We start from the raw sequence: 10,609 nt of genomic DNA, 5'->3' as shown, positions 1-10,609 counted from the left end.
TAATACGTGATTAGTAAGAGTAATGTAGGAAAGACAACACCGAATTATTATAAATAACTAACTCAATAAATTTTGTTAATCTATTCAAATTAGTCAAAACCCAAAATAAAGTTGTCAATGATCCCTATCTGCATTTTTGTAATTTTAAGGTCTTTTTTTGTAATTTCTCCTATTTATTTTGTATAGCATAAAATTATTTAAAATAAGTTGGGAGTATTTGGGTACCATAAAAAATTCTTTTTAAAAGCATTTTTTTACAAATCGAGATAAATTTCGTCATATATTTACTTTATATACCGTAAAATTACTTTTAGAATTATAGTTTTGATTTTATCTAAATATTCTCTTAATTTAAATAAGCACACTTGTTTTTTTTTAATGCATTATTCTTCTTGTTTTTTCCCCGCCTGTTGCCACTTGCCAACCATGTTCATCTTTTGTTCTGCGGGCGAAGCCTATGGTTTAGCCGATAAACGCACCCAGTCACTAAGTTTGAGACAAAAAACACAAAATAAATTAACGAGGGGAAACAAATTGTTGTTTTAAATGGTTAAAATGTATTTTATCTTTTTTTTTTTGGAGCAGTCACGATTTACAAACAATTTAATAAAACTTAAAAAACGTAGCAACGAAGCTATAATTTTTTTTTTATCAGGATCGATGCATTATGTTGCCTTTTTTGATATCTTGAATTGATAACTCTTTTATTAATTTATTCCTGAATATTATTTTACTTCTTAAATTAGTACAGTTATAAGTGAATTTTTTATTTATTTTTGTCTTTTTGTTTAATTTATAACAGTTGAACTCTTTGGATTTTTTGTATTTCTTAATTTATCTTGTTTTAAGTTGGGCATAAATTTTCAAAAACACCTCAAATATCTTTACTCTGGCACTATTAAATTAAATCATGTGATTGGTGGGTATCCAGCAAAAGAGAAAACAGTACTCTAATACCAAATATAAGACTCATTGTATAGTATAATTTATGTTATAAAAAGAGTCTTATATTTAAGATCAGAAGAGTAATTTTTTTCCAAAAAAAAAGAGCAAACAGTGATCTGTTAATATTTGGCCAGAGAAGTCATTGAATGGTGATTATTGTGCTGGGAATTTTATAAATGACAGCAATGGTATGATTATACCAACTTTCTAATCATATTTATAAAGCAAGGGGAGAGAGTAATTTTTCTATTCCTAACACAAATCATATCATTAAATTAAATCCATTAAGCGTACAATTTTATTAAAAAAATATTTAGGTGAAATTTCTTATATTTATTATATCGAGTTCTCTAATCACAAATGACCATGTGTCTTATTTTTTTCATATGAGTCTACAATTGAACAACAATATTTTAATAATAAGACACATAACTATAAGTGATTAGAAAACTTAACATAATTAATATAGAAAATTTGATTTAAGTATCATTTAATTTTATGCACGATTTATTTTTCTGTAAATAGTTATTTAAAAAACATAGATTAAATATGCATAAAATTATAAATGATGAAAATTTAAGAAAATTAATAATAATAATAATATACAGGGTTTTTTGATTTCAATGAAATATTTTGAAAATCCATAATCTGGCCAAAAATAAAAATCATTTTCCCGGCGAAAAGACGTTGCCTGGCGGAATTTTTTTTCCGGCGACGATGAAATCCATGCAGGATTAAAAAAACTGCCTTTTTCTTTCTGACCAAAAAAGAGCTTTTTTTTTTTTTGGGGTGCCTGGCGAGGATGTTGTCCGGTTGAATGTACACGTGAGCAGGCCTAACGCATCATCGGATCAAAACTCTCAACGTGTCGCTTTTTCAGGATCTGATTCCCATCAAAGCATTTAATCACCATCAAAAGGTGGATGGCCCCCACCGACACATAAAACCATACCTGAGAGCATTCATGGCGTTGAATACATTCTCTCGTCACTTCCCCAAACTGCCCCTGTATTGCCCAAGCCACGGCGCAGCCCAGTGTTTGCTGCTAGCGTTACGAGTAGAAGAAAGTAGCTCCGAGAATGCCAGGATTGACTGCGCCCTCAGATTATTCTCTTGAACCTCCTCGTCATCCTTCTCTTCTGATCAACGCCAAGGCAAACTTCTCGCTCTTTGTTATTTATTCATCTTGTCGTTCATTTTTCCTCGCTTTTCTCACCACGATTATGCTCTTCACGATTTTTTAAGCGGTGCTGGCTCCTGAACTCGGGAAATTTTCTGATTACCTTATTTTTACTTGATGATCTCGTCACCTATTCTTTAGCGAGAATTTCCGGCACATGACGGTGCTGAAATATTGAAGTGGTTTCCGTGTACCTGCATTCATGGAGAAAATGAATTGGAGCTAACCGACTTATTTTTGTTGAACAATTCTTAAATTCTATTAAACCTGTTGAACCTATTTAATCGACCCTTTGGTTTTCAGTTTGGGTCAGGTTGATGTGCGTAAACATTAAGCTGAGGTTCAGTTTGATGTGTGCAAACATTAAGCTGAAAATGAAACTAAGGATCTTAAGATTAAAAAAAAAAAAATCCAAAAAACAACAGAAATAAGTTCACTTCTGGCTTCTTAAATTTATCACTTATGTTTCTTTAAGATACAACTTAATTTTTCTATTATATTTTTTAAAAATCGTCGTATGGAAATATTCTTGTAAAATTAGACCTGTTTTGTACTATGGGTTGAAACTTTAGTAAGCACTAGTAATATGCTATTCATAGTTCTCCGAAGAGATTTTGATTATAAAATTAGGACTGGGGTCATTTTTTCGCTTACAAAAGAAGCAACAGAACATCCTTGTTTAGAAATAAGAGGTGAGAAAAACAATGACAAGACAACGAACTGTAGGATAAAATTAGCAGCACTATTTAATAATATATAATGCATCTTCAGTTCAGTTTCTGTAGTTCTGTGATTTCTGCAACCATGAACTGAACAGTTTATAGAAAATTTCATTGGAACTAAACGGAGGCTCATATGGAAGTATAACAATTCTGTCTTGAGCTAGATACTTTCCCATTTGACTGATTAACAACATACATAGTTTAGCTGGCCAAAAAAAAAAACAGGAAATAAAAATAATCTATGCATATATATTTTTCTATTATCTTCTTCTCAAATCCAATTTGCCGTATTCTCCAGGAACCATTTAATGCTGAGCCACCACGTTCTGCCTTGATTTCCTCGTATTTGACTCCTTCAGATTTCTTTTACAAGAGAAGTCATGGTCCGATACCAATAGTTGATGACATAGAAAGGTCTGATCCTTCCTGACTGTTCTTCCTCTTTATTTTTCAAGGCTTTCCACTATAAAGGAATTAGACTTAATATTATGACCATTCTGGCGGAGCAGATACTTCATTTCAATATCTGGTCTGATAGAGAATTCCAAATGGCTTTTCATGAAAGATATCAGGTTAGTGCTGATCCAGAATTCCAAATTTTGATTCGTCTCAATCAAATGATGTAATGATTGTCTCTTTACCATGGTACTGGATAGCTCCAATTTATTTGCTAAATTTATTTCCAATTGAATATGCGTCAAACTAAGAACTGACCTTGTTATTTAATGACAGGATGCTTCCAAAGCATAATGTCACTGCCACATTACAGGTAGGCTAGTTAAAATTTCAGGCTGCATTAATTGTTGGTATACCTTTGCTAAACTTCTAGCAGAAGATCACATAATGTCCTGGTATGCTGTTGGGTACGTCTTGCAAATGCATTTATTTCCTTTCTGTGCTTTCCAGTGTGCAGGTAATAGGAGGACTGCTATGAGCAAGACCAAAACCGTTAAGGGAGTTGGCTGGGGTGTGTCTGCTATTGGAAATGGTTAGTACCTTGTGTGTAACTGATGTCATTCAATTATTTTAACATCCAACACCTGCAAGTATGATTACTTTACGGTATAATAAAGAGACGATATCCATGAAGTATTATTTATGCACCCTATTCATAAGTTAGCCTCCGATTTCTGGCTACATACCATGCAAATTCACTTTTAGAAGTGAATTTTGATCCTATGCAAATTCACTTTCAGAACGATTCTTATTTCAAGTTATTTCTTATGATTAGATAATACTGCTTGTTGAAGCTTCTGTTGCTTGATCCTAAAACCTGCGTGGAAGCATGCACACATGCACTTTTTTAAAAATGATTCTGATATGTCTGGTTTTTCTTTCCTTTGATTTACTGGTGTTTGAGGTGTTCCATGTGCGTCTTATTTTATAATTCTTTCGTGCCATTATTTTCTTTCAGCTGTCTGGGGTGGTGCCAAATTGGCTGATGTTCTTGAACTTGTTGGAATCCCAAAGTTGACAAGCACCACTCAGTTAGGTGGAAGACATGTTGAATTTGTGAGTGTCGACAAGTGTAAGGTAATTCCTCCTGCTTGTTAATTGATTTCGGAGATCATACATTCTTTCTGGTCCTTTGATGCATCTATGCGTTTTGTTCTTTCTGTAAATGTTTTTTTTTTGTAAAAAAAAAATACTGTAGGAGGAAAATGGGGGCCCATACAAGGCATCAATCCCACTGAATCAGGCCACAAATCCTGAAGCAGATGTTCTTCTTGCTTATGAAATGAATGGAGAAGTAAGTTGTCTGCTATTCGCTGATAACACTTAAGCTTGCTAGGTTTTTTAGAGTCCCAGTTTTGGTTTGTTTAGCTAACAATATTAAGGGTCACACCATGCTCCTCATTTTTCCACACATGGAGCGTTAAAAGTTACACCATGCTCCCCACTTTCTCACATATAGAGCGTTAAAAGTTACACCATGCTCTTCATATTTTCACATATGGAGCTATGATTATGAGTAGTTTTAGTCCACAAAATGTGTAAAACAAATATAGTGAATGCTTGTTTGAAACAATATCAAGCACAATCATCTATCTTTTGTTGGTTTCTTTTGCTTTTAAGTTCAGAGTAGATACCTATTTTTGTGCAGCTTGGAATTGGTTATTCATATTGTATCCGTTAAATAGTGCATTGCGTGAGTACAATGAGGAATGATCAATAAGAAAATCTGATCCTATGGTTGAGTGAACTTTGAGATGAAGCACGTTCTATAGGAATAATCAGTTCACACTTTTTTCTGGTCCCCTTTGCCCTGCTTTAGCCTCTTAGCAGGGATCATGGGTATCCATTACGTGTGGTTGTTCCTGGTGTTATTGGAGCTCGGTCTGTTAAGTGGCTGGATTCGATCAATATCATAGCTGAAGAATGCCAGGTTTGATATTACGTGCTGCAAGATTATTCCGGATTCACAAAAATGTAATTTTTCAGAGTGTCCTACAACTTCACATTATCATGTGGCAGGGTTTCTTTATGCAAAAGGACTACAAAATGTTTCCACCATCCGTGAATTGGGATAACATCATTTGGTCAACCAGGAGGCCCCAGATGGATTTTCCAGTTCAGGTGTTATGACTTATCTGCATTTTTGTCATGCAAAAATATCATGCAAAATGGAATAGGCATGGTTGAAGTAGTTGCTTCATATCTGCATTTCGTGAGCAAAATTCTGTAACTAATGCTTCTTTATTCCTTGTGGGCAGTGTGTCATATGTTCTCTTGAAGATGTGAGCACCATAAGGCCGGGGAAGGTTTGTTCATGCAGTTACGGATTTAATGTGTTTCTGTTGACCATAAATTGCCCAGATAAATTACTTAAGGATTTAATTCCTTATACTGATTTTTTTTTTTTTGGTACGATATAGATTTGGAAATCTGAACATGTTTTTCCTGCACATATATTATATATTCTTGCATTTGCCTTGCAACATATGGACATTGCCAAATGTAATTTGAGAACTGATATTTTTATGTTTTTCGTGAAAAGAAATTCAGTTGATATTTCCAAGTTCTTTTTTCTTAGAAAGCAATGAAGGCAATCTTTCTCTCTTTGCGGAAATGAATTTACCATATGTATTCATCCTCTTTCAACTTTTAGAATGTGATGCTCTGCACTTGTTCCTCCTCCTTTCCTTTCCTTTCCTCTCCTCTGAGTTTGACCACTTTTATTTTCATGTCCAAGGCACTTTTTTCGTGGAATACACAATTCTTTTGTTTGCCTGCACACATAAAACATCACAATATTCAGTCAATGATTAAAATCCAAATCCTGCATATATTATTGTGCAGGTAAAGGTAAGTGGGTATGCAGTGTCAGGAGGTGGTAGAGGCATTGAGAGGGTAGATGTGTCTGTTGATGGAGGCAAAACTTGGCTGGAAGCCTCAAGATATCAGAAGACCGGCACTCCATACATAGCAGACGATGCCGCCAACAGTGACAAATGGGCGTGGGTGCTGTTTGAGATCACAGTTGATATCCCTCACAGCACAGAGATAGTTGCAAAAGCGGTATGTTAATTTTTCCTGCTAATAATACTCATCATAATTCCACTTTATCTGAGGAAAGCACTTGGGAATTCTGTTGCAGCAAATCAGTTATGATGGCAACAGTATGCCTTCTTAGGAAGTGTGATGGTAGCTTGAGTCATTGAAGTATTTAATACCTTAGCCTGTCAAAACATTATCTTTTACATCCTTATCTTTTGTAACTACTGCACTTTCTCTCGCACAAGGTACAAAGGCATAATTACCTTTTCTCAAATGGATCCTTTTACTTAAAATCACTTTACCAATTCCAAGAAGGTTGCTTTCCACAATGGATAAGAAAGATCAACATTCAATTAGAGTCGCAAATCTCTCATACAGCTTTATTTCAATACCTTTGTCTGATTTGCAGGTAGATTCATCTGCAAATGTCCAACCTGAAAAGGTTGAAGACATTTGGAACTTGAGAGGCATATTAAACACGTCATGGCATCGCGTGCAAGTTCGAGTGGGGCACTCAAACTTGTAAAATTGTATGGCTAGTTTGTTGCCATGGACCGAAAACTTGAGTCTCTCGCAGGTTTCACCACCCTCTTTGATCCTCCCACCCTTGATGTGGAACTCTGAATCGTGTTTAACGCCAGTGCCATCCATGCGGAAACACTAAACTTTGACGGTGTCCTGTTGATAATAAAAGCTCTTTACTGTAAACAATCGCTGAATCGAAGGTTGTTGGTTAGCTGCATCCAGTCAATTTCCAGTGGTTCCATTGCGTTAAGCTAATAATCTATATCGCTTTCCCATGGAAGCATCTACACTAGCCCGTATCTTTTATTTTAGTGAGATAGTGCTTGTTTATGGAAGGAAAAGTATATTCTTCTGACCTGGCCAATGTGAAAAGAAGAATCTCTTGCACTGAAGTAGTGGGCCAGCCAATCATAATGTGGGCCTTCACCTATGGGAATGAGCCTCTGGTTTGTCGACTGATCTTGAACGTGATAAATTGTGAAGTGGTGGCCATTTCTTCACACGAAACACGACCAATCAATGGTCTGGTGATTCGTTTATATTGAATAAGGGGGTCAGCAATTGACCACTGAGTCCCTTTTCATGTCATGTTGCATAAGTTGTTTTGAAAAATTAGTTGAAAATATATATTTAAAGTGCATTCATATTTGGAACACATTTAATAAGGTATGTTTTTATATTAAATATTGAAGCTTATCATGATATTTATTTATGGGGTAGGTGTCCTTTGTTAACGCTGACTCTCGCTTAAAAAGAAAAGTGAAAACCGAAGCTTGGAAAGCTCACAGAAAGAGGCACTCGCATTTCATTATGAAAACGAATCTAAATCGCCCGGCTCCGGCACGTGAATGAAGCGTAATGGACATATGCTTAAAAGAAAGACCTTGTTCACCAAAAACAAAAGAAAAAGAATAAGAAGAAAGACCTCTGAGGCTGAAAGTTAGAGTCAGCCTCTAAGGAGGAGCCCGTATCCCATCATCTCAATTTGTCACTTGGTAAATTACCAACTCTTTGTTTCATCGAATGGCCATTAGATTATTGCGTTCACATCTGTTCACATCGAATGGTAGGCGTTTCTTTTCTTTTCTTTTTTGTTTTTTTTGGCCTCATTTTGCCAGTGAGAAATAGGTAAACACGTTAGCAGAAAATCTATCTGCAGATTCTCTTCATTAAAAAAAAAAAAACTGCACGTAATAGCTTAAATTATAAACTAATCCCAGTCTAATAACTTTTGACATATTACGCCTTATTACGAAATATTTAAAAAAAATTAAAATATTACTATCAATTTAATTTAGTATCAAAACAATCATGTAATTGTCGTATCTTCATGTTTCCTATCATATTCTATATTTTTCGCACTTTCCATATTAATTTCCCTAAATTTTAAGACATTAATTTTAATTCGTTTGTAATATTTTAATTTAACTTTTGCATGTTAATTAAGATAAAGGGTTCCATCTTAAAATGTAAGGATGTATATTTTTTTCCCTAGGTACAAATATCTTTTTATTGGAAGTAATTTTTTTCAAGGTGCTAATACTAAATATGGACATCTGTGGAACTATATATTAAAAGAAAGAAAAAAAAATTAATTTTCCTCGGTTATAGGTGTTGATTCCTGCCATTGATTTTAGAGGCAGATGGTGTTAGTGATTGGTGAGGTGGCTGGTAGGCGATGATTTGGCTGTAAATCAACATTACATGAATGAAAATAAAAAACCAAAGCAAGTGATTAAAAATTCAGAAAAAAATAAAGATTATGCGATTAATTTTTCAGAAAAACTCTGGTGGACAGAAGCGTTATGCCCATTATTTAAAGTACAATAGGGTCAACTGAGCACAAGGGCAATTCTTCGGGGCCATTCTCCATATCAGCCTCATCGTGCATGCTAATAATATGGGAGTCACATTCATCTTCTTGTTCATCCTTTTCTACATAACGTTAAGGGAGCTCCGGCGTCTTCGAGCTCTCTCTGGCCACCACAGACCACCAACCTATCCTTTCATCGGATGCCTCGTACCATTTTACAAGAACCGCAATCGCCTCCTTGATTGGTACACTCACCTCCTTTCCTACTCACCCACTTACACCATCGTCCTCCGTCGTCTCGGTGCACCAACCACCATTGTCACAGCAAACCCACAAAACGTAGAGTACATCCTCAAAACCAACTTCAATAACTTCCCAAAAGGCAAGCCCTTCACTGACATCCTTGGCGATTTTCTCGGCCATGGAATCTTCAACGTGGACGGCGAGCTGTGGCAGACTCGACGTAAATTAGTCAGCCATGAGTTCAGCTCTAGGTCCCTGGAGGATTTTGTTAAGCACACGTTGGAAGAAGAAGTAAACGAGAGGCTCATACCAGTGCTTGAGACCTTGTCCAAGAGAAACCAAGTGGTGGATTTGCAAGATTTGCTTGGGAGATTCTCGTTCAATGTGATCTGTAAATTCACAATAGGGACCAACATGTGGTGCTTGGATCCTTCTTCGCCCATTTCGCCTCTGGCAAGAGCTTTCGACGCAGCATCAGAGATATCTGCGAGACGTGGGGCAGCGCCTTTGTTTTTGATCTGGAAGATGAAGAGATGGCTTGGGGTTGGATCTGAACGGAGGCTCAGAGAGGCTGTGGAAGAAGTTCAGGGTCATGTGACGGAAATGATACGTGAGAGGAAGAAGAAGACGATGAAGGCTCGCGGTGACGATCTCCTATCACGGCTTGTAAATGCAGGTCAAGAAGAAGAGGTGATTAGAGACATGGTGATAAGCTTTATACTGGCAGGGAGGGACACGACAGCGGCAGCTTTGACATGGTTCTTCTGGTTGATCTCTCATCATCCTACGACGGAGCATCAGATTTTGAAAGAGACAGAAGTGAAGGCGGGAGAAGAAGCATTGGATTATGAATGTTTAAGGAATCTTGACTTTCTAAAGGCTTGTCTTTGTGAGTCGATGAGGTTGTACCCTCCTGTGGCCTGGGATTCAAAGCATGCAATAGAAGATGATTTGCTGCCAGACGGAACTAGGGTCGGAGCAGGAGATCGGGTAACGTATTTTCCTTATGGGATGGGAAGGATGGAAGCACTGTGGGGAAAGGACTGGTTCGAGTTTAGGCCGGATCGCTGGTTTGTTGAAACAGACAAGAACAAGAAATGGAGTAAGGTTTCGGCGTTCAAGTGTCCAACGTTTCAGGCTGGTCCCAGAACGTGTCTTGGGAAAGAAATGGCTTTCATTCAGATGAAGTATGTGGTGGCTTCAATCCTTGGGAGATTCAAGATCAGACCTGTCGGCCAAGATAAGCCTATATTCGTGCCATTTCTTACGGCACACATGGCTGGCGGTTTAAAGGTGCTTGTTTACAAGAGAGAGAATAACCTCGCTTAGACAGGCGCAGAATTATAAAACTTCTCAGTTAATAAACTTTTGTTGGCGGCAAATTGTTAATGAATTTGAAGAGCCCAATTAGCATGCCATTGTTTCTCCTTTTTCAATTTGTTTTTTCGGTGCACAAAACGATTGTGAACTCATGATGGTCATAGAAAGAAGTTTGGCGCACGTTTACCAGCGGAATCCAAATAATTGAACATGCTCATGATCACCGTCAAGTTATCAATCCCTGCAAAACATGCGATGAGCAAATGCATTATTATTGTTATTTATAAAATATGGTCAGATTACCGCATATGCCCATTCCAATTGATTATTTATTTCACATGCAATGGTCTACTCCGCGTACAA

General features: G+C 36.6%; 2 protein-coding genes across 2 annotated transcripts; both read left to right on the top strand.

Annotated features, from left to right (window-relative positions):
* The first annotated feature begins 1,937 nt into the window (after positions 1 to 1,937).
* LOC114729633 (sulfite oxidase) lies at positions 1,938 to 7,260 on the top strand. Its single transcript, XM_028916669.1, has 12 exons — positions 1,938 to 2,099; positions 3,146 to 3,261; positions 3,357 to 3,419; positions 3,580 to 3,616; positions 3,754 to 3,835; positions 4,262 to 4,380; positions 4,502 to 4,597; positions 5,123 to 5,233; positions 5,323 to 5,424; positions 5,562 to 5,609; positions 6,148 to 6,366; positions 6,755 to 7,260. Exons 1-12 carry the CDS (start codon positions 2,025 to 2,027, stop codon positions 6,869 to 6,871), a joined length of 1,185 nt encoding a protein of 394 aa, XP_028772502.1. The 5' UTR covers positions 1,938 to 2,024; the 3' UTR covers positions 6,872 to 7,260.
* Positions 7,261 to 8,675: 1,415 nt separating this feature from the next.
* Positions 8,676 to 10,509, top strand: LOC114729609 (cytochrome P450 94B3-like). The gene has a single exon (XM_028916640.1). It carries the CDS (start codon positions 8,771 to 8,773, stop codon positions 10,253 to 10,255), a length of 1,485 nt encoding a protein of 494 aa, XP_028772473.1. The 5' UTR covers positions 8,676 to 8,770; the 3' UTR covers positions 10,256 to 10,509.
* The last annotated feature ends 100 nt before the right edge of the window (positions 10,510 to 10,609 follow it).

Source organism: Neltuma alba, unplaced genomic scaffold, assembly GCF_004799145.2.
Source record: "Neltuma alba isolate B1F8T4 unplaced genomic scaffold, ASM479914v2 tig00012650_pilon, whole genome shotgun sequence".
Taxonomy (NCBI): Eukaryota; Viridiplantae; Streptophyta; class Magnoliopsida; order Fabales; family Fabaceae; genus Neltuma; species Neltuma alba.
Note: the sequence above shows the minus strand (reverse complement) of the source record. Positions and strands in the feature narration are given on the sequence as shown.

Bases quoted from the DNA above. Each gene is read 5' to 3' on its own strand.
- LOC114729633 (XM_028916669.1), top strand. From the start codon at position 2,025: ATGCCAGGATTGACTGCGCCCTCAGATTATTCTCTTGAACCTCCTCGT. The intron at 3,262-3,356 runs GTCTGATCCTTC...CTGGCGGAGCAG, and splicing joins ATAGTTGATGACATAGAAAG to ATACTTCATTTCAATATCTG. The intron at 4,381-4,501 runs GTAATTCCTCCT...AAAATACTGTAG, and splicing joins TGAGTGTCGACAAGTGTAAG to GAGGAAAATGGGGGCCCATA.
- LOC114729609 (XM_028916640.1), top strand. From the start codon at position 8,771: ATGGGAGTCACATTCATCTTCTTGTTCATCCTTTTCTACATAACGTTA.